Genomic DNA, 23,616 nt, shown 5'->3' with positions numbered 1-23,616 from the left:
CCCTAATATATACCAACGCTGAGAGTTCCTAACAAATGTCAGTTTGGGTTAGCGATTGGATAGCCATAGTTATCGCAGCATTACACCTAAAGCTATACTTTATAAAGATATTATTAATGTGAATGTTTGAATGAGATAAATCCATTTGTAACTATAAAAAAACACCTATATTAGTGCATAAGTTAAACATCTGAATAACGTATAGGCTTCTTTTAACCGGCTGAGGGAAATGGTAACTTCGTGACGTTGATCAAACCGTATTCAACAGCTTTTATTGCAATATAAACTCAACAAAAATATATCTCACAGCTGAATTCTAGTGGATTTTTTAAAAGCAAAACCTACAGAGTTATTCAGTCACGTGAACTGAAAAACTCTGTCACGTGGCTTTACGCCTCATCTTTCGTTCCACCAGTAGTCAATTGTTTTGACACTACGAACCATTGCTACGGTGAAAATCTCGCAGCTTGAAAGCGCTGTCATCTCGCCTAGCTTTAACTGTATTAATACTTAATAACTGTTTATATTTAACTTTCGTTACCTCCGCGTCAGGTGTCGCGACGTCATGGTCTGACGTCAGACAGTCAGATTGGCAGACAACGTGTATGTATATGTATATAGATGTTGTTTTAGCGACCGTATTTAATATGCAAATTATCGACGACAGATAACTGGAATTTATAACAGGATAAGTAAAATAGATATGTAGTTTTCTTTTCGTCTTGAGGTAAGGTTAGGTCAAAATAGTCAAGTCAAAATAGTCTATCGCTATCTACAAGGTTCTAACTAAATACGTGCACATCTAAATCGGCTCAGCCTTCTAACTGTGAACGCTTAGTAAATAAATCAATTAACAAACAAACTCTTGTTGTGACAGGAAAAAAGTTTCATTTTTTTAACAGGTAGGTTAACGTTCAACGTCCGAGAACCTTTTTATAGAATTAGGTTAAATAAAATTGCAGTAGATAGGTACCGAATAAAGGGACGATGAAAATAGCTGACCGCTGCATAGACAGGTCATTGACTTGTCGCTACAGTGTGGAAGAATATCAACATATACTTTGTCGCCAGTTTTTCAGATTAATCATCTTTTTCAGGCGTGGTGTCTTTTAAAATTAATCTAATTTCAGGGTTAGTAAATACAACATACTGCTAACAAATATGACACGTTTTCATAACTTCTTGCTGAGTCGTTATCTGCCTAACAGAATTTTTCAACTGTAGGGTCAACTTGCAGTCTAATAAACTGAATACCCGTGTCTGTCTATTTGATCTCCTTAATCTAACTGGGCAAACTGATACCCGTATGTAATCGCCAGACTGCATCAAAGGGGAGACGGAAGTTTTAAGAATCCAGTAGAATTCTTCCGCTCAGTGGATGCAATTTAAAGGGCGGAGACGTGATGTTTGAATTACGAAATTCTTCTGAATTTTCTTCTTTCCCGCTCCTTTTTCTGGGAGTCTGGGCCCGAGACTGCTCGGATTCTAGCGTCTATATAAGCTCATAAAATTAAATTGACATTTTAAAAATGTATTCTTGTAAAGCGGAAATTGGAGACAAAGACATTTCCGAAGAGTTTTCATGGAACATGATTACTAGTAATTGTATTAGGAACATATGGCGAGTTCCTGATGCCCACTAATGCAGTGGAAGGCTTATTCATTATTCATTCGTCTCCATTCGCGCAAGGGTTATCGCCGGTCAATTGTTCCAGCTTACGTTTGACATGTTCATTCTATTCCTGAAAATTATTGATTTTACAAAGTTAGCTCGCTAATTTTAGTTTTGGAGATACAAATTGTTTTCTATCTTTAGGTCTACTGCTATTGTAGACCGTGACTGAATATGCAATAATAAATTGTTGACCATCTTGTTTTTTCAGTCTAGACTGAGTTTTATATGGAGCGACTCCCTATCTTATTTAATCTACTGATATCCCAGTAAAGATTTCAGTCTTTCTCATCAATGTTTTGTTAAATCATAAATCGAATTCTGTCGAATTAGTTTTAGCAGTTTAGTTTAATATCAAAATAGTGACGAAACTGTGAAATCAATAATAGCTGTATTTAAAACTAAGCATTTATCAATAAACTAAATTCACCATTATCACAAACCCATGGTGAAACCATTCATTAAGCTGACTAATAACTAAATACTAAATCGTTCGAAACAAATATTTAATCACATTATAATATTGGTCGAATGAAGATTTTCAAATGCGCATCGGTTGCGAACCAAAATGTGTTATCCAATTACTGGCAAATGTTTGGATATTGAATCAATGAAGTTTTGTGGTTTATTTGTAACAGCGTTATTGAGCATAAGTATGTTATACATGTGGCTTGTCTAATTAGCGGTCAATTCATGAATTTCGCTATTAATGTACAATAATTTGTGATACATTCTAATGACGCCAGCATGGCGGAGGTATTTTGACGACAATTTCGGTGCGGACTCCACATTTCTAACTGTGAATTAGGATGTCAGGATGATATACTTAGTCGATTTAATTTTAAAGAAAATAACGTGCATGAAATTGCGGAAAATTATGTACGTCACATATGTGTAATGTAAAAATTTAACACTGAACAATAAAATATCGAGTGTTAATACCAAAGCAGTAAAGATAAGAATGCACTACCACAACGATAACGCGAAATGGTTGCACTTAATAAGTGCATCGATGCATAATGTGCGATCACACTGTAGTCGCCATAGCAGTGTATATGATCAGTTTGTCGCCAAGCTATTGCGAGGAAATTGTCGTGGGAAAAAATATTATTTGCAGGTGTGGAAAAGAACAGACAGACTAGATACATGTTAATAGTATACAAGGATAATTAATATTTTGAGATTGATTTAAGAGATAATTATCTCAAAGACGCGTTTTAGATATACTTAATGTTTTTTTTACTGTTTTACTAGGATAGTTTCTTTTGTGTTGTAAATATCCATGTTAATTAACAGTACATATAAAATTCAAATCAACAAAAAAAAACTCAAAGAAGAATAAATATTTTAAAACCTTGAAGGCTGAGCTTTTACCATTGAAGTACTATTTTCACCACGTAGAAACTTACACAGGAATGAAAAAAAGACATTACAAGCCTTAATTTGAACCTTATCAAGAACAAATAACAAAAAACTAATCGCAACTAAAACTACTTTACAAGCACAATATTAAAAGCGAAGTACTGTTTAACCATCTCGTTATAATAAACGGCGACCATATGTCAGCTGCAGCTACCTGGTACAAAAGTAACCGCACTCGTAATTACTATGTACATCCCCTATAGAAACTTTTGCACACAACTGACAACGCATAATGTAACGTAACTAATAATAACTTAGCTATGAACGAGGAAAGAAAAAGCTTTCATTGCCATGTCTTCTAAAGTAAGGAGTTTTCACAACTCATAACTGGTTTCTTAAAAAGCAGGAGGTTCTCAATTCGATTCTTGTAAGTATTTTTAGATGACTATTCATTTTGTTCCTTGCTGTCATTTGAACGTCTTTGGCAGTTGTTACGGGTAGTCAGAAGCTACTGAGACAGTAAGTGTGATATCCAGTCTTTCCTAGGGGTGTCAGAAGGTGGAGGTCAGATAGGCAGTCGCGCCTTGTAAAACACTGGCACTCAGATGCATTCGGTTAGAATATAAGGCAAAACTGACATAGTTGGAAAAAGGCTAAGCAGATGATCTTATTTGGTTCCTTAATTTGATTTTCAATACAAAGTATAGGTTCTACAAGCTGAAATAATGCGTCCACTCCTGCATTTATGGAACAAGGAATCAATACCTACCGTTTTGCAACTGAGTTAAATCCGAATACATTATACTTGGTAAAACCTGAACAAAGCAACTGATAAGATGCTTTCAGTTCGAATGACATTTGACACATATTCACATGCATCGGATGCACTCCTTTTGTGCGAAAATAGCCCCTTTACGAAATATGTTCCAGAAACATCTGCACACTTACAAAAGTATACGTAAATACGTCTCTTTTTGTGAAAACATGTCATGATTATGTTTCAATGTAAGTATCTGAATTTCATCATCATCATTTCAGTCATAAGACGTCCTTCTGTACTTTGACCTCTTCCATTGATTTCCAAAACATAAGGCCTTGCTATTCCCTACTAATGAAGAAACATCGCGCCACATCCGATTCGATCCATTGCCATTCTGATGAAAATCGAATAACAAATAGATCGATATGACAATCGATTCATTTGACGCGCGTTGACGCCGGCATGTGACAAAAACGAGAGTGGCAGCCGGTAATTGGAACCCGAAGGTAGTACAGTTTAGCTGTCTGGAGTATCCTAACACCGGACAGACCTATCCAAATGAGGATATTTGGTTCAACGCCATATGAACTGTTCACGCACATACAGTTTAGAACGTGTTATGAAGTTTCGGTTATCAGGGCTAAACAAATCAACTTGTTTGTTTTTATTGCTGACTATTATTTCTGTCAGCCTGCCTTCTTGAGATGTAGTTTCTTAACTCAGTAGCAAAAATGATAAATTGTCTTTCCCTAATGGTGTAGATTCAGAACAACCTTGAGTCGTGTAACATATAATCTAGGTAAGTAAAATGATGTTGGTGTAATACAAATATGTTTCCTAGCATCTCGTTAGAGCTGAGCTACAACAGCTCGCATTATAAAATGAGATGAATGCAAGCTCGAGTTAGTTCATACGCAAGTATATGATAACATTGTAGTGACGTAGGTCAAGGCAGTTGGGGCGCTACTCATAAACAACCTCATTAAGCAACGCGCGTATTTCACTTTATTCAATTTGTTAAGAAAATGTGAGGAAGCCAGCATGTTCTAGAAGCAACTAGTGAAAATTAGTGACCTGAGAGAATTGGATAGAGTAGGTACCTATAATGAACATTGTTGCATTTATTTTAACGTTTATCTTACTGAAACGTTCCAATAAACCGATGGTCATTATTGATGTGTTAAAATCCTTAATCAATGAACAGATATTCCTTGTCTTTATGAACTTTAGAGCATTTAACCAATCGGAGATGCCACCGGCATGCCGTTCCTCTGCCAAATAAATGTCAAAAAAACATCGATGTATATAAAACAATAGAGAATAAATGTCCTCCATTTTTTTCCCATAAAATTATTGAACAATTAAATGGGAAGTAGGCCAATGGAGTGTTTGATCTCCGTGCATAGAAAAGATATCTGTCAGGACAAGGATAGATACCCCTCATTCTGCACGGCTGTTTTTTTTATTAAGAGACTAAAGTACAAGCACGCTGCAACTTTTAGTCGGCCGATAGTTTGTTTGGGCTCATAACTCAATATGGAGAAGAATACTAGTGCGCAAATTACAACGGTCGGGTATTTGGCCGGTATAAGACCGACTGGAAACTTTAATTGAATTGCGCTTTTCACTAAATAAATATATTTTCCAACCAAGGGGCCTACTGTCGGCTGATTGTTTAGTCTGCAGTATACGGGTACACACACTTTTTTGTTGCGCTCCAAGCTGACTTTATAGCAAAGAGATTTCTGCTCATAGCGGCTCCAGCTGATTAAATGCTCTAAGTAAAAAAAGTTGCAAGTATTGTGAAACTTACCACTGGCAGACGTGAAGATCACGATGGTGAAGACGACGAACAGTAGCAGGAGAAGGCAGGCAGCGATCTTCTTCCTCGGGGCGAGGAACCGGCTCGTCAGCGCACGTCCCATCGTGCTGTTCGGCAGAACCATTGTTACACTGCAACAATGGGAGAACAACTTGAGTGCTATAAAGGAAAACTAAAAAAGCCCCTCGGTTTTGCATGGGTATTAATTACACTAAAATATTCCTCAGAAATTCTTCTACCTGTTGGTGAAAACCGCATGAAAATCCGTTCAGTAGTTGTTCAGTCCCTAACTGTCCCCCTGCTAGGTAATAGTGTCCCTATTTTGTCTTCAATTCGATATTTGAAGTGTCATCGAGAGACAATAGATAAAAATATTCGCTCACCATTTTCTCAATAGACGAAGCAAGAGCTTAGTTTTCGACACGTCTCGACGTTGCATTGCAGTGATTAATACTACGAAGATAAGAAGTAAGGAAATTACACTAATAAACGTTATTACGTATTGCATTAAAAACAGTATTCAATATGAAATGTTCAACAAGAGTAAAATATGTAGTAATATAGTAACTAGAGGTATGAAGTAATCTGTGGATGCACTAGTTTACCCAAGACTTGTAATTATGCTTGACAGTCTATTTAGCTGAACGCGCTAATTAAACTTTTGGTCTGATTTAAAAAATCTTTCCGTATTAAATAGCCTATTTATGTAGAAAAGCTGTATGCTACTTAATAACCATATACAAGAAGTAAAATCCGAAGATGAAACAGCGGACAACAAGCGGAAGAAAGTCCATATTACCTACATATGAAAGTCTTTTGCTTGTCATGCGAAGGAAATCTAGCCTTTGTAAGAAACCAATATACGTAGATCATATTTTTATTGCCATCTGCTCTGTGTACACTTGCTGTCAAACGCAGCGACTACAATTTCCTGTTACAGGTATACACTGCAGTGCATGCAATTCGAGTCAGTTTGAAAATAAAATCTTTCATTTTTCGAAATGAGGTAAATCGAAAAGTATGTTATCTGTGCAGATGACCCAATTTAAAAGAATTTTTTAGATGAAAAAGAAAACACGGAGAAAAACTATTTTGATACCAATTAATAGTACGTAATACGTACACTTTAAATTACTGGCATTTTCTTGGATTTCCGAATTCTACCGTTCATTTTAAAGATTTAATAATGATAGGCTGTCAACGCAGCTCGTAAAATGACAGCTTAACCACACTTCACGTATTACCGATTGACGGCCACTGAATTAATAATTTGACAACTGTAGACAAGAATTGCCTTCATATCGGCACTATAATTATTTTTCCCCTTGATTTTGCTGCAATCGGAAATTCATTTCTATTTTAAAGTGAGCTTAGATTTAACTCAAAAATATTGCCATTGAAATATTCTGCTAAGAATGATGTTAGTTATGTAAATGTCGATTTACCTATGGTTTCTTTAAAGTTGAAGTGCTGTTTTACACTGGAAAATAAATTAAATAAATTCTACTACTATTTTAAAAAAGAATAGTAGGTACTAGAGCTGCATTTGTAGGTAGGTATACCTTATATTAAACTGTCAGGCAAATAAAAATGTCACGCGAACTGTGTAAAAGTTATGCAAACACTGTACCTAACTGTTTCTATAAATGATATGTTGCAACTTTGAAAGTCATTCCAAACCTTTTTGCATTAGTAATGATGTTTTCGTACTTGAAAACGTGTGAATTTTGTCATAATTTTGCAAGTGCTGTTCTATTCCAAGAAATATAAGTTCATCATTATCTTCATAATAATAAGTCGCAGTGCCCTATTTTTTTTCAATTGAATGTAAAATTATTTTTTCTCACATAAGTTTTTGAATAGTTGCATAATGAATTCATAATCATTCATCTATACTTCTATACTAATGTTATAAATCTGAAAAGTTTTTTGAACTGTTTGAATTTTTTTTCAGTACTAAATACCGAGGGAGGCTAAGGCTAGTTTTTATTCGAATGAGTGATGGAGTTTCCACAGGATGCAGTTGAAACCACTGGCATAAGCTAGTTCATGAATACAAACATTATCAACCAAAATAGACAAAGTTTCGGTTCAGGTAAAACTAAACACAGACTAAAAGCTATATTTAGTTTAGCCAACTAAGCTGGGATTCATGAAATATCCATGGCGTGGAAACTCAAACGCAAATCGTCTATACGGGACTAATGTGTAACTTTACGGTGCATTTGCCAAAGTTCCTTAATTCACGTAACACGACCGTACTACTCCTGTTTACAAACGTTCAAATATGTATACTTATACACATAGTTGTGCAGTGTGTTTGCTCATAGATCCGAAGCCAGCTTGTTATGGAGTAAATAATGTTTTAGCAGTATTTGCGTCGGTTTTGATTTTGCAATTTCACATTTTCCGTATCCTTTGAGCATGTTTAGTTTTTCATTCGCAAAGCTTATTCGTGCAAATGCGAAACTTTTTCATCTGTTATGCTTTGCCCGTAAAAGAGGAAATGTTGATAAATAGACTGACATTAACGTGGGAAATGAAAGATTTTTTTATGTTTTGCCATTGCTTTGATTAGTGGCTTCGGAATACTCGTTAATATTTACTCATTTTCTCTTATTTTACCCGACTGTGACAGAGGCTCGTGTGTTTCGAGTGTATAATTAAGATTCGAGGTATTATTTACATAATAGTGAAACTCTGAAATCCGACGTTGTAGGATAAGATGGCTTCTAAAAAGATGTACAGAGACAAAGAAAAAGTAAGACTACTAACTTTTTCTGATAAACATTATCTGGGAAGTTGATTACTACTACAATTAGATCGAGGCGAGTATACAACAATTATCGTATAACAAGCTAAGCAGTTGACGGACAAACAATGTGGACACCTGCTCGACGCAACAATGCCCTGACGTGCCGACTATTGAACGACCAATGTTTGTCATAGTGGCGGAGATACGGGAACTTTGCTTTATCATACACTAGCTGTACTTGCGGTTTCACACACGTCCCGAGCCAACTACTTTCCGTACATGGATAAAAAGTAGCCCACATGTTAATTAATGTATAAGCTACATTACTGCTAACTTTTAACAAAATCTAATGGATAATTTTTCTGTGCAAGCGGAACAAACAAATACACATACAAAGATTCGCGTTTATAATATTACCGGTTAAGAAGATAGAATGTTCTCCAGACAATATTAATTAACTCGTAATTTCCACTTTTAATTATGAAGATAAATTAAATCGCACGCTTCGCGCATTTCTTATAAATCAAGTTCCTTCAACAATTCTTTGTTGCACTTGAGACACAGATAGACGTGTAATTGTTTCACCGTTTCAATTTTGTTCTAGAGCAGAGAACGAAACTTAAGATGGAGACTAACTTGAATTTAATCACATTGCAGACGAAGAAAACAGTTGATTAAACAATCAATGGTTAAGTGGTGAACAATTATATGCATAAAGTAAATCTTGCCGGTGTTAAAAGGTATATTTTTATACTGATCGGAGATGAGTCCATTGTGCGGGACGTCGGCAGGCACTCTCGACACACTAAATAAGATACGTGACCAGACACAAAAGGGTTTCACCAAAAATATATTTAAAATAACGATTGTGAATGGGCGACACTTAACATTGATTGTGTTGGCGAAATAATTGCCAGAGCAGTAATTATGGTTAGACATAATGCGTGCGACGTTGTACGTACTTGTGTTACTGGCCGTTTCCTTGTTCTCAGTGAGGAAAACCATGTAGGTGTACTTATTTCTACTAAGGAGATTTACAATGCGACATTTGACGTTCACATGCAACATACAAAAGATTTTTAAATTGAGTTTTGTCCCCAATTTTCATTATTTTTCAAAATGTGAGCTATCTTCCTATAGTTACTGCATTAGGAAGAGAAACAATGTTTTTAATGTATTCAATAGCGCAGAGCAAGTAGAGTATTTTGAAGAGACAATGTAACATTCATTCAAGTTGATAATTACAGTATCTAGAGCATTGTGGTATGTCCTATAGTATGGTTTAAATAGTAAACTAAATGACGACAGACCAAGAATGTTAGCTTTAAATATTTTATAAACTATATACAAAGGGCTTGTGGAATGTTCGAGAAATAATAGCCACTTGTTAAATAATTATGACTTTCTATTGTTTTCGCATACTTGACTTTGTACTTCGAATTAATTGATATTAACGTAAAAAAATATTTTGGTGTGACGAATCCAAACAAAAAAATACATACGAAATTGAGCTACAATCATCTTTTCTTCTTTATTCGCTATAAAATGTACCCTGTATTGAATGCAGCAAAGTTTAAAATGCCTATTTTTCCTGATACTGCAGGTATCGATTGCAATTAAGTGCAGTAAAACCACACACTGGATGGAACCATGGGTTACTGTAATTAAATTATGAATTACCCAGGTACTATCGATTTGAAAACTCGTTGCGGTTTCACTTTGTTCACTTTGTGCCTAAATTCTATTTATAGAACCGCAATTAGAGTTACTATTTTAGGACAGATGTTAAAACAGGGAGACAAAATCATGAACAATAATCCTATTCCTAAACCGAATTGGCTTTTCTTTATTATACGTTAACTTTGAAAGAGAGCAAATGTTGGGTCTATTTTCAATAAAGATTTTATCTTAGACTTCACTTTGACTTTAAAAGGAACAGTAATATTGACATTTAAGCTGCTACTTTCCGAAATACGTTCGTTCCCGGTGACCCAATTTATTTGCTCTCAGTGTACGAAGTCTTACATAAAGACTTGTTGTCAAAGGTCATGGACAAGGCAGCGATGTGACCAGAAATACTTGCAAGTTAATGTCGAATGGCCAATGGTGTATTGATTATAGACGCACGCAAAAATGACGTCACATTATATATCTTTTATGATAATCGGTATAACCATAATATAACCGATTTCATCATGATATTGAAAAACTTGGAAAAAAAAAGTCGTGGTGGCCTAGTGGGTAAAGGACCAACCTCTCAAGCATGAGGGCGCGGGTTCGATCCCAGGTCAGGCAAGTACCAATGCAACTTTTCTAAGTTTGTATGTACTTTCTAAGTATTCTTAGACACCATTGGCTGTGTTTCGGATGGCACGTTAAACTGTAGGTCCCGGCTGTCATTGAACATCCTTGACAGTCGTTACGGGTAGTCGGAAGCCAGTAAGTCTGACACCAGTCTAACCAAGGGGTATCGGGTTGCCCGGGTAACTGGGTTGAGGAGGTCAGATAGGCAGTCGCTTCTTGTAAAGCACTGGTACTCAGCTGAATCCGGTTAGACTGGAAGCCGACCCCAACATAGTTTGGGAAAAGGCTCGGAGGAGGATGATGATTGAAAAACTTGGGTATCTAGATTGAATTCATTCAGTCCCTAATATATACACTTACTATAAATAAAAATATTTAAAAAATTGCATCAAAAAACTCCTCCTCATCGCTGCCCACCGGGAGTGTACCCAAGAGGCTGGCAGCATTGCCACGTTGGATGGCAATGCTTACTTTTTGGCCAAAATAAAAACCAGCCCTTGGGTCACCTGAAGTGTCAGCAAGTCGCTTAGCGATATCCTTATATAGGAGATGAGCACTTGGACCCCACGGCCCGAGGGTTTCAACCCCAAACCTCAAAGGTATAGTTACCCACCAGGGTACTATACCTTAATAAGTTAGTTGTATGTATATTAAGTTATTGTAAAAAGTTATTTGTAAATAAAAATAAGTTCCATTTATTTTTACATTCATTCAGTCGATCCATGTGAAACAATGGTACTCAGTTGTATCTGGTTCGACTGTAAGCTGACTCCAACTTAGTCGGAAAAAGGCTAGAAAAGCGGAAAGGCGGAAAGATAGATGATGATATTTTGAAATTCTAAGTTATAAATGGAGGCAGTATGTTAAAAACTTATTCCCGTTTTTCAAGTAACTTTATTAATGAATCAATTTGTGTAGTGGTGATACTGTAAGATGACGATACTTGTTAAGTCATTTTTTTTTCTCATTCGCTAAGACAAAGTCAAAGTCAACAAAGTCCTCGTTAATGTTCATTAAAAGCAACAACCAACAGTTTCCTTTGGTCAAAGACTAACATCTTTATCTGCAATTGTCATTTCAATTCCGAGCTAACCCGATCAAAGGCTTAAGCAAAATCCAAACGTAAAGTACATTGCATCTTCAACAATTAAAGTTTCAGTTGCAACTTCAGTAGCTTTTTTAAAAAAGGATTTCAATTATGAAGCAGATTTTTATTGGAAAAACTGTTCGTTAGATCGTTGTCAGCAGCGGTTTGAAGGCTGGCCGATAAGCCGATTAGCTTCTTGTCTGTGGTCCAATAACTGAGAGAATAAAACTCCTGCCATGGCTATCTGATTGTTTTTTCTTTGCTGCATTTGTGGCTATTTTTATCAACATCCCTTTGACTTTTAAAGACTTCGATAAAATTGAAAATGTTCTTTCCGTTGATCGTATCTGTGGTTTTAAGTCTTTTATCTTTGACTTGTTGAATAGTTTAATTTGCTGTCGATGAAATTACTTTATGGATGGGTACTTAGTATTTAGCTTTTTTTAATGATAAATCTCTAATGTCTGAGTCTGTTTTTTTTGTTTATTGTTTATGTTTATTTTGTTGCAGATGGTTTCGCTGTATTGGAATTTAGAAAAATAAAAGTTTAGTTTCTTGGGAAGTGTAACTGACATCTTGTTTTATATGATGACGGAACACTTAATTTTTTTAAAGGTTAGTCGTGTATCTACTTTTAAAGAAAATTATTAATAACTAATCACGTTTCGTTTATCATCAATAAAAATATTTCTAGTGGCACCTATTATGACAAAAGTGGAATAAATTATAGTTACGAAATAATGGTTTTTATAGAAGCCTTACCCATTTAGTATTGACGTGTGCGGTATATTTGTAGGCTTAATGTGTTTCTCGTTACTTATTCATGATATTTTCGGTAGCTACCATACTTTGTTTTGCTATGATTTCCCAAGGGAATTTAATTGTGACGAAGGTTGGCTTTCATAGTTTTTTTAAGTTCTTATTTTACTTGTAGCTTTATAGAACATACCAAAATTTTCGCTGGATAAAATATGAGTTTCTATTAATAAGTAGTTAATTAGTGTTCGATATTTCCTTCTTATAGAGACACTTTACTACAAAGGTCGTTTATCCTACATGTTCCTACTTTACTTTAAATTCTATGCGATTCAAATATTAGCGTATGATTTACTATTCAAGCTTGTTCCTACTTGCTCATCTTCATTAGCGTTTTCATTTCGCCTTTCAAGAACTTTGCAGTCTTTGTTTTGTCTTCATTAATTCCTTCCTACATTCGTGGTTCTTGTTTTCCTATATTTACAGTGCTTAGCAAACTTGGAAGTCACGGCACGAGGCTCCGTAAACTGCAAAATTACTAACCCCGTTTACTCTAAGTTATTTCTAGGTGGCAAAACTTAACGAGATTATTATTAAGTTGTGGCTATAGGATGAAGCTGCTTAAACGTTTATCATGTTATATCCAGACGTGAACGTAGAATTAGATTATGTGCTAGGCTCTTTAAGATAGACCGTGCTGCGGTCTAAAAGTGGGATGCATTGTGAATGGAGGTGTCGAACACGAGTATTTTATAAACATTGGCCATTGGCGTGGCTTGAATAAGAACAGCGTTTTTGGTACAAAGGAGTTTAGATTTGAAAGATCCGAAATTAGGTCATTTTAATTTGGATTTTTAATTGACATATTCTTATTGACATTTTTTACGTCATCATCTTGTCTTGCCTTGTGTTTTCTCAAATAGAAGCGACTGCCTACAGAACCCATTACCTACTAAATAGAGTTACCCGGGCAACCTGAAAACCCTCGGTATGACTGGTTATCAGACTAGCTGGCTTTTGACTACCCGTACGGACTGCCAAAGATGTTTTAACGTGAATTTTGAAGCACAGAGGAATCGTTATTACAAGATGGTCACCCATCCAGCTAGCCTTGCTTAACCTTATGCTTGATCCGTGCTGTTACTTAGACATGGGCTGGACGTGATTTGTTTTGTCGTCAAGTAAGTAAACTAGTAATGTCTTGTAATGATTGTTTGTCATTACTTTTCTGTTTTCACATACTCTCTCGTGAACGCAGTAGTTGATTGAAAGATTATCGCGTCCATTTTCATGAGAAATATCGTACGATGGTTCGATAGTGAATGACAACAGTTGGTTTATTTTTGTACTTAGTGTTTTCTTTTTGTAGTGAATGAGTTGTTTTTTTTTTTTAAATATTTACATTGGGGAGAAAGGGTAACACTTATGGTATGTCTGCGCCTTTCTCCTGACTGGTTTTGGGTTGGGGAGGTATTGTGGAGGGGTTTTAGATGTTGTGGGTAGTTTGAGGAGGGATATGTTTTATCAATTATATAATATATACGTACATAATAAATAAAATATAAAACTAAATTTAAGGGATATGGTACAGAAATGATGGGATGATGTAATGTTGGGAAATGGTGGGATGATGGTATGGTGATCGGCGGTTACAAATGGGCTAGTTGTTGTTAAACCGCTTGAGCTGCCTGACAATCTGAAAAATGAGATTGTGCATGGTGTCCATAGCTTCTGGCGTCAGCTGGGTTATGTCATAGGGGCTCGAACCATCCGCCACAATCAAGTGGTCATTCCGAGTGGAAGAAAAGCGAAGACATTCCTGAGTCAGGTGTTTCCAGGTCTGAATGCTAATCCCGTCACATGGACACAGATTATCGGGGGTGATGTGGAAGCGGTGAAGATAAGATTTGTGGTAGCCGTGGTTGGATAAATATTGCGTGATCGCGAAGTTTGGTTTGACTGACGCTAAATATATTTGGAGCTGCTCATAGCTGGGGATAAGAGTTTTGATGTGAGTTGCTGTGTCATAGAGATCAGAGGCTGCCTGGCGGCAGAGGAGATTATTCTTATATTTAACGTAACTGATTGGGATCGATGCATAGTCACAGGAGCGGTGAAGATTGGCAGCAGATTTAGCGGCGGAATCAGCCAGTTCGTTGCCTGGAATCCCGATATGGGATTTAATCCAAGCGAACGATATACTGAGGCCAGCAGACTCAGCATCTAAGAGGAGATTGTGGACTTGCGTAGCAAAATGGTTCGAGCTTGTATAGATATGAAGTTGTACGAAAAATATGTAAATGAAATGTCTGTTTTGACCAGACGTAGAAAGGGTCCTCAATTCTGATGTGCCCCTTTTTGATTTAGAAAATAAATACTTAAATAATAAAATACAACAACACTATACAATTAAATTTTCATCGTTTATAATTTCTCCTCTGTTGCATTATGATAGTAAAGTGATTAGCCTGTCATCACGTCATGTTAGCGTCGGTACTGACAGTTCGGGGCGCGACCGATCATTTAGATATTGTCACTCGGTGGCCACTTCATAATTCAACTGTAGATTTGAATAGTAATGTTCGACAGAGTGTTGTAGGATCTAAGTACATTTTGCATCATTGATTATAATTATACACAGTAATAAGGCTGAAAGTACCTCGTAGATATATTTAATACGATCCGGGTACTCTGTTGCTTTACTAGCTGGGAATCGAACCCAAGTCTTTATGTTCAGATAGGTAGGCACATTATTGTAACGAAATGCTCTAATGACGTGGTTTATTTTAATAATCCAATGAATGATCGGATTTTAATTATCCCGTTTAATTTACAAGAAATGGACTTCCTTCTTTTCGACTTTAATATGTTAACCGAATATTTGTTTGTCTTTTGACTTCATCTTACACTAGTATTCTCTACAAGCGAAACTCTAGGTATCGAGTATTGAACTATTGTTCGTCACTTGTTTATCGACTTGATTGGAGGGCTATCAAACAGAGCACATTTACAGGCGCACTGTTCGCTCAGGCTCATTCAATTAATCGATGCAAATTGTTCATAATAAGTGACCAGTAGTATCTTGGCCTCTTACGATAAAATATTTTTTATTTAGTACATAAACTTCTTTTGTTTCCGTCCATGTCCATGTCCATTAGGTATAATTATTATTATTGAGGTGTCAATTAAGAGGTAGAATAAGTCAAACACTTTTCTTTTTAATTTTAAATATCATATTTATTTATTTTTGTATCATTTTTCATTTAAATTATCCTTTTGATGTGTGGAAACTGCTTATTTGGTCGGTCAGTTGATATAGCACACATATCGTTTGTAGAGAGCTACGAGAAACAATGGTCAATTATCAAAGAAAAGTATTTTTGTTAAGTTATTTGTTGAACAATAGCGGTCGTGTTATGTGCAATTTTTCTTTTGCGAATAACCATTGTATTAATGAATACCGATAAATAACTATACTCATCTTGAAAAGTTATTATAAAAAATATTCAACAGGAAGAAAAATAATGAAATATGAGCACGTATCTTGAATTTGAATCGGTAGGGTTTAGATTGAACTATTTTTTTTACGTCTCAAAGATGTCAGAGATGTGCTAAATCATAAAATGTTGTCGGTAGTTATACCAGGGTGACATATTTGTAATCTCATAAGAGAATAATTTGAATGGGGAAAAAGCTAAAGTTCCTAAAATGATCGCTACCAGAAGACCCCCAAAAATTCAAAGCCGAACCCAAAGAATTATACAAATAAAAATTAAAAGTGCTTGATCACTTATCAAGTATTTTAGTTCTCAGTAAAATCCCTAGGACATGATTTCGAGTGAAAAATGACCAAGTAAGAAATGACTGATAGGTAAAATTGAGACGTAAAATTCGAAGTCAATATTGTAAATAGGAGGTGGACATGTCAGAAGCGACCAAAGTCTAAGTCAGTATTGAAATTGAAAGTCAGAAGCGGCCATGTCAAAAGCGACCAAAGTCTGAATTTAAAACTTCAAGTCCATATTCTAAGTCAGTGTCGATAGTCAGAAGTGGCCATATCAAAAGCGACTAAATTCTGAAATTAAAACTTGAAGTCCAAATTCTAAGTCAGTATTGAAAGTCAGAAGTGACTATGTCAGAAGAGACCAAGTCTGAAATTATTAAGTCTTGAAGTCAAAATTCTAAGTCAGTATTGAAAGAAGGAGGTGGCCATGTCAGAAGCGACCAAAGTCTGAATTTAAAACTTGAAATCCAAATTCTAAGTATGTGTTGAAAGTCAGAAGCGGCCATGTCAGAAGCGACCAAAGTCTGAATTTAAAACTTGAAATCCAAATTCTAAGTATGTTTTGAAAGTCGGAAGTGACTATGTCAGAAGCGACCAAAGTCTGAATTTAAAACTTGAAATCCAAATTCTAAGTATGTGTTGAAAGTCAGAAGTGACTATGTCAGAAGCGACCAAAGTCTGAATTTAAAACTTGAAATCCAAATTCTAAGTATGTGTTGAAAGTCAGAAGTGACTATGTCAGAAGCGACCAAAGTCTGAATTTGAAACTTGAAATCCAAATTCTAAGTATGTGTTGAAAGTCAGAAGTGACTATGTCAGAAGCGACCAAAGTCTGAATTTGAAACTTGAAATCCAAATTCTAAGTATGTGTTGAAAGTCAGAAGTGACTATGTCAGAAGCGATCGAAGTCTGAATTTGAAACTTGAAATCCAAATTCTAAGTATGTGTTGAAAGTCAGAAGTGACTATGTCAGAAGCGACCAAAGTCTGAATTTGAAACTTGAAATCCAAATTCTAAGTATGTGTTGAAAGTCAGAAGTGACTATGTCAGAAGCGATCGAAGTCTGAATTTGAAACTTGAAATCCAAATTCTAAGTATGTGTCGAAAGTCAGAAGTGACTATGTCAGAAGCGATCGAAGTCTGAATTTATTAAGTCTTGAAGTCAAAATTCTAAGTCAGCAGTGAAAGAAGGTGTCCATGTCAGAAACGACCGAAGTCTCAATTTAAAACTTCAAGTCCGATTTCTAAGTCAGTATTGAAAGTAAGAAGTGGCCATGTCAGAAGGGACTAAAGTCTGAATTTTATTCTTGAAGTCAGAAGTGGCCACGTCAGGAGCGACCAAAGTCTGAATTTACAACTTCAAGTCCGAATTCTAAGTCAGTATTAAAAGTATCAAGTGGCCATGTCAGAAGCAACGGAAGTCTGAATTTAAAACTACAAGTCCGAATTCGCAACGGAAGTCTGAATTTAAAACTTCAAGTCCGAATTCTAAGTCAGTATTGAAATTAGGAGGTGACCATGCCAGAAGCGACCAAAGTCTGAATTTAAAAAATTGTAGTCTTTATTCAAATTGAGATAATCACCAAGTCAGAAGTACGGAAAGAGAAGCTATAAAATTCTCAGTCAGTATTGGAACTCAGTGGCGAACGTGAAATATCACCATTTCAGAAGTGACCAAAGCATGAATTTAAAATTGAAGTCAATATTTAATGTGAGAGACTCTCCGAGTCAGAAGTATTCTGAAAGAAGTTGTATAATAAAATTCTGAGTTTATATTTAAAGTGAGTGACCTTTTCAGAAGTGACAGAAGACAAGTAATAATTTAAAGAGAGACATTTGCCAAATCATTGGCAATATGTATGAATGTCGTACTGAGTAATATAATTGTTACTTTAATAGTAGTCCTATTTAAAAGTTGAATTCAGAAGTCAAAATGACAGGATCACCATTTCAGAAGTACCTACCCAAGAAGAAGAGGTTTCTGAATCCCTAAAAATCTATAATTCTTTAGTAGGTTTCCCATCCAAATTAAATGTCTTTGTCTTGTCTGAAACCTTTAATTTGGCGTATTCCCCAATTGAAAAAACCTGTAAAAATGTCTCATAGTTGAAACCGTACCGAAAAGTAAATACGAAATTTCCCTGCATCCTTGTCTTTGTTAAAATATACTCCTCTAACGTTACCAAAGTAGACTATATAATAAGGTTCACGATAGTCGCTTTATCCATCGCTTATCGCAATAAAATAAGCAGTGGCTAAGCTCAGTAGAACCCTTTATCTGATAACGAATCAATTTCCGAACTAGCTCAGCAAATGCTTGATGCATTTTCGTCAAAAATACTGGTGAACACGGCAGCCTTTGTGTGAGAGTTCCCTTCAGTTGGCTGGTGAGCAGACGGCGCGGCGCCCGTCATTACGTGATCACGAGAGAGCTACGAGTTTCGGCATTTTCCTACCCAAGTTTCAGTATTAGAGAAGTGATTTTATTGCCCAAAATAGTCCATTATTATTAAACCCCAACGAATTGTGAAAATGTTAAAGTCCATAAGTTCTAAACCGATGTTTCGAAATTCAAAATTCCCGTCGATGACGAAGCTATAAGAAATCCTGAAATAATATTAAATGCGGAAATTGCAATGACTAAATCCTTTAATCGATTTTATTTTTATTTAACTTTACATTTAAGAATGAGAAAGTTATTGACTAATTCGCAAAGTCTACAGGACTTAGAAAAAGCTCAGCAAATATTACAGTCGCGGATGAAAAGCTAACCGCAGAAAATTATTTAATTCAATTCGCTCAGAAGAGATAGTTTTTTTCTGTTTCATCTCATAAGAGCAAAGTCGCGAGCAAAACTTGAAGTTACATTTTCCGCACTTACACACACAATTTAAAAGTTCGCAAAATAAAATAAAATCGCGAATAATAATCATAAAAAAATAACAAGTTGTAAAATAAGTGTATTACCCACCCAAAAAAAATCTAAGTCAAAAAAATAATTTCCCTCAATAAATAAGTGAAGAAAAAAATAAAACAAGGAAAATAACAAAAAAACTAACCTTAAAAATGATAGAACGAAATCAAAACAGGTGTGAAATAAACAAAAAAGCATAAAGTTCTTCAACTTACCGAAATCTGGAACCACCAATCTTGAGTTACATGTTTTTTACGCGAATTTAGAGCCCGGATTTTTTAATGAAGTTACAGTGAATTATTTTGGAGAGGTTAATATTTTTATTTTGACAAGTGAAGTGATAGCGCGGAGCGTCTGAGCGCGGCTTCTCGCCTCGAGAAACAGGCGAGAACTGCTTTGCCGACCGTGGTTACTACGAGGTTGCTATTACGAAATCTTCTGATCCTGTGAGTTCCCGGCCCGGTCTACACAACCTTTTATAGCCAGGGGGTGGTTAGGGAGAAGTTCGCGCATGCGTACTTCAATGGGTGGAACCTGAGGAAAGGGATCATTTTAGAGGGCGAGCTTCGAATTGAAATTTCCCAGTTTTTTTACCCCTCTGTGGCGGCCAATGCTGCGTGCTAGGTAAGTCTCTTATAGGACTTTGTTTTTACCCGACTGCCAAAGAAGGAGGGTAATGTTTTTATTACGGTTGTTTTTGGAAGTTTTTCTAAAACAAAACGATATTTATACATGTTTTGTGAATGTGTTTATACTAAATCATAAAATTTAATTTATGGGTATGGAACTGTTCTACTTTAAGGGTAATTTTTTTGTCATTTAATATAAAATCTCAAAAACTCAAAAATTAAATTTTATCATATCTTTAAATGACTACTCAACTTCGCGAATATCAAAGGTTCCATTTTGCCGAGAAAAAAAATAAGTATATAATATTCTACTTTTATGTTACTGAAATATTCAAATTATTGTGTTTTTATATTGTGAGTTTTTTTACTATCAAAATATTTATTTATATGAAATTGTTTGTACTTGACTTGGACAACGAATTATATATTACAATGATAATGATGTCGAAAATTGCTTAAAATTTTCATCCACGATCCAGCCACAAAAGGAACTGAATAAAAAATAACATTTCTGAAAAAAAAAACTATTTTTGCCATACTCCGCTCAGACATGCGCTACTATGCATACAATTGGTAGAAAATCAAGCAAAGTACTTGCTCCCCAATTCGGGGTAAATTGTAAATGCTGACAACCCTACGGTTCCCCCTCGGGTCAACCCCACCACCCGTCTTTATAAGCGCCCATACACGGGCAAGAATATAAGGTCTTTTTTTCAATGAAAACTGGACTTTGTAATTTTTTTATACTGTTTTTTTCTTAGTGCGACCAAAAATTATTTTAAATGTACATTTTGTTTTTAACGAGATTAAAATTATGTCTGTTTTTCGACTTTTCGAACTTTTTTGGACTTCGAATATTTTGCCGTTCGTGTCGGATGTACGTTCAGAAAATCGTGAAAATATGAATAAAAATTAGTATTTCTTTCAGACAACAGTCTAGATAACAATAGTTTTACGTTTTAGAGTGAATTCAGTAAGTTTTTGAACTTATTTAAAAATATGCTTTGTCTTTTGCCGTCGGCAAAAAATCTCAAAAAGTTCAAAATTCTGTTCGGATAACTTCCAAAATAATTGATTGGTTTTCAAATGGAGTTCCTGTAAGATTTTTCTCTTTTTTATTATTTTTACTAACTTTATGAACATACAAGATGAAGTTTTCTAGTTTTTATAATAAATTCGGTATTGAATTGTAATTGGAGACATTTGCCTACTTAGTAAAGACAGTTTAATGTCATAGAGTTTATTATAGTTACTATTTGTAGTTTATTTAAAAAAAGCGGTTTCACTTTGCCGTCGGCACATTGTACATACATATTTAGTGAACATTTATTGTGTTTTTTCTTATGATAATCTATTTATACTAATTACATCTTGGGAATAATTATTATAAACCGTTCGAGATTTAAAGAAAAGGTTTTTTATATATATATTTTTTATTTTTTGTAAATAACTGAACTTTAACAGTCAATTAATGTTTAAATTATGTGATTGTATAGTAACGACGTTTTTTCTAGTCATGTTGTTCATGTTTTGTTTACTTTTTAACTGAAATTGCATGATTTTCATTTGCCGTCGGAACACTACGCGAGCGCGACAAGCGAGACATTCAATGTATTCAAATCAAATCATTAACTTAACATAACAGGAGTGACAAATACTCTTAATTACATAATTGAGAATTACTTAATTCACTTTAAAAAGGAAATAAATAAAGATGATACAGGAACTTCAGTTTTCGATATTTTTTATTTATTAAGGTTTGTGCCAAACAGTATAACTACTTTAACTATAGCTTTATCTTTTTTTAAATAGTTTTTATTTCATAAGTTTATGGAAGAATTTGCCAAAAAAATCCTAAAATAACATAAATGTCACCTTATTTACCGTTATTGTATATCCTAAAACTATTATTTGTATAAAAAATAATAGTAAACAATAAATATGTATTGAAATATGTGTAACTACATTAATACGGCATCAATTAATATAAAATTCTTAGTTGCACTACTTATAAGTCAAGAATGACTGAGCCGTTTAAGATGAAAATTAGAGGGGAGGTATTTAAGACTTGGAAGAAGGACATAAGATAGTTTTTGTCGCCATCTAGCTACGATAAATAGTTATCTTGGGACGCGGGCGGTAGCTAGAATTTTATAATAAACAAAAACATTTGAAGTATAATACGGCGAAAATTATATAAAAAATTATAATAATTTTAGATAAAAAATACTTATATTATAAAGCTGAAGAGTTTGTTTGAACGCGCTAATCTCAGGAACTACAGATCCGATTTGAAAAATTCTTTCAGTGTTAGATAGCCCATTTATCGAGGAAGGCTATAGGCTACTTTTTATTCGGGTTCGTGCAGAGGTTCCAACGGGATGCGGGTGAAACCGCTGGAAGAAGCTAGTAAATAGATAAGATCTACCAATTTCAACAATTTGTCGCCAATTATAGCGCACAAAATACATTATAACAAAGTTAACTCAACAGTCTCTAAAAAAACCTAAATAAAGCTTTCCAAAACATTATAGCACACAAAATACGTTATAAAACGGGCAAATCGTCATTTGCTAAGAAAAACGAAATGCGTTCCAAAAGAAAAACAAACGATCTAATTTGAACCAAGTATGTATGTATGTACGTACATACTGTCATTTGACTACCTATCATGAAAATGTCTGGACACAACCACGAAAAGAGCATCGCTAACGAAAACCGCAGACATGTTTCCCCTTTATCTTAAGCAGTATTCACATTCCACAGAGCATGTAAGATTATGAATAGGAGTCCAGTAGCTCCGCTCTGAACGACATCACATTAGGAACGGGGCGATGAACAAACCACCCCTCTGTTCAAGACATCCCCCAAAATTAACATAACAACTCTAAACTGTATTAAAAACATACATTTCGCTATAGAAGAACGTGTATTTATTGATACAGAAACTCTTAAAGACAGCACAAACATAATAGTACAAGTAATAGTTAAGAAACTCGTGTTAGATTCTAGGTAAAAGTGTAAGAAGCTCGTTGAAAGTTATGATGAGTTCAATCGGTGTAATAAAAAGTTTAACAATGTTGTTATAAGTATCTAGGCGCAAGCATTTAGATCTACTAGTGATTTTCCTAACATTTAAGCCTTTCCTAGATAACTATACTTAGGCACAGCTCTGTCTAATCGGGCTAAAGCTACATCAAGAAAATATAAAATGATTCAGTGCAAAGATTTATTCGGACAAGGCTTATACAAAGATATAAAAATTGCAAGAGCACTACAAATAGTATTAAAATCGCAATGCAATTGAATCCAAACAGTACCTATGTTGAATGTAAAGAATGAACTGTTAACTGTATGAAGATACAGCCACCGTTCGCAGCACAGCTTGGAAGCGAACTCCACGAGACACTGAGTTCAACAGGCCGGGACTACCCGGGTGTGTGTTTACTCTCCACTAGTACTACGGTAGACGGCTGGGGAGGGGCGCGTGGAGTGGGGTCAAACTTCAGTAACGCTCTAGCTTTCACAGCGGACGGACGCACGCTGCCACTACAAAAACCCTACAAACTATTACGAAAAACACCATTCCCAATTAAAGCAATGACAAAAAAGAAAATTTTACACCATAAATTATGAAAACTTGTTTCTTTGTCCACAAAAACTTTACCCAACTCAGTTTTAAGAATGCCTTTTGAGTTTCCTTCTAAGAGGCACCCTACCTGTTGCTCCTTAAGTTAATGTTCAAACTGAAACCCTATGAATTTTAGTCTT

At 35.2% G+C, this 23,616-nt stretch overlaps 1 protein-coding gene across 1 annotated transcript in view; it reads right to left on the bottom strand.

Moving 5' to 3' along the window:
* Positions 1–19,862, bottom strand: part of LOC110376541 (alpha-1,3-mannosyl-glycoprotein 4-beta-N-acetylglucosaminyltransferase A) — a 31,319-nt gene extending 11,457 nt beyond the window's left edge. Inside the window, exons 1-2 of the mRNA XM_064036784.1 lie at positions 19,432–19,862; positions 5,608–5,747 (exon numbers count right to left, since the gene is read on the bottom strand). Of these exons, the coding sequence (XP_063892854.1) occupies positions 5,608–5,740 (133 nt within the window). The 5' untranslated portion in view covers positions 5,741–5,747; positions 19,432–19,862. The remainder of the gene's footprint in view (positions 1–5,607; positions 5,748–19,431) is intronic.
* Between the last annotated feature and the right edge of the window lie 3,754 nt (positions 19,863–23,616).

This window comes from Helicoverpa armigera, chromosome 1, assembly GCF_030705265.1.
Source record: "Helicoverpa armigera isolate CAAS_96S chromosome 1, ASM3070526v1, whole genome shotgun sequence".
NCBI classification, from domain to species: domain Eukaryota; kingdom Metazoa; phylum Arthropoda; class Insecta; order Lepidoptera; family Noctuidae; genus Helicoverpa; species Helicoverpa armigera.
This window is presented reverse-complemented; position numbering and strand designations above follow the sequence as displayed.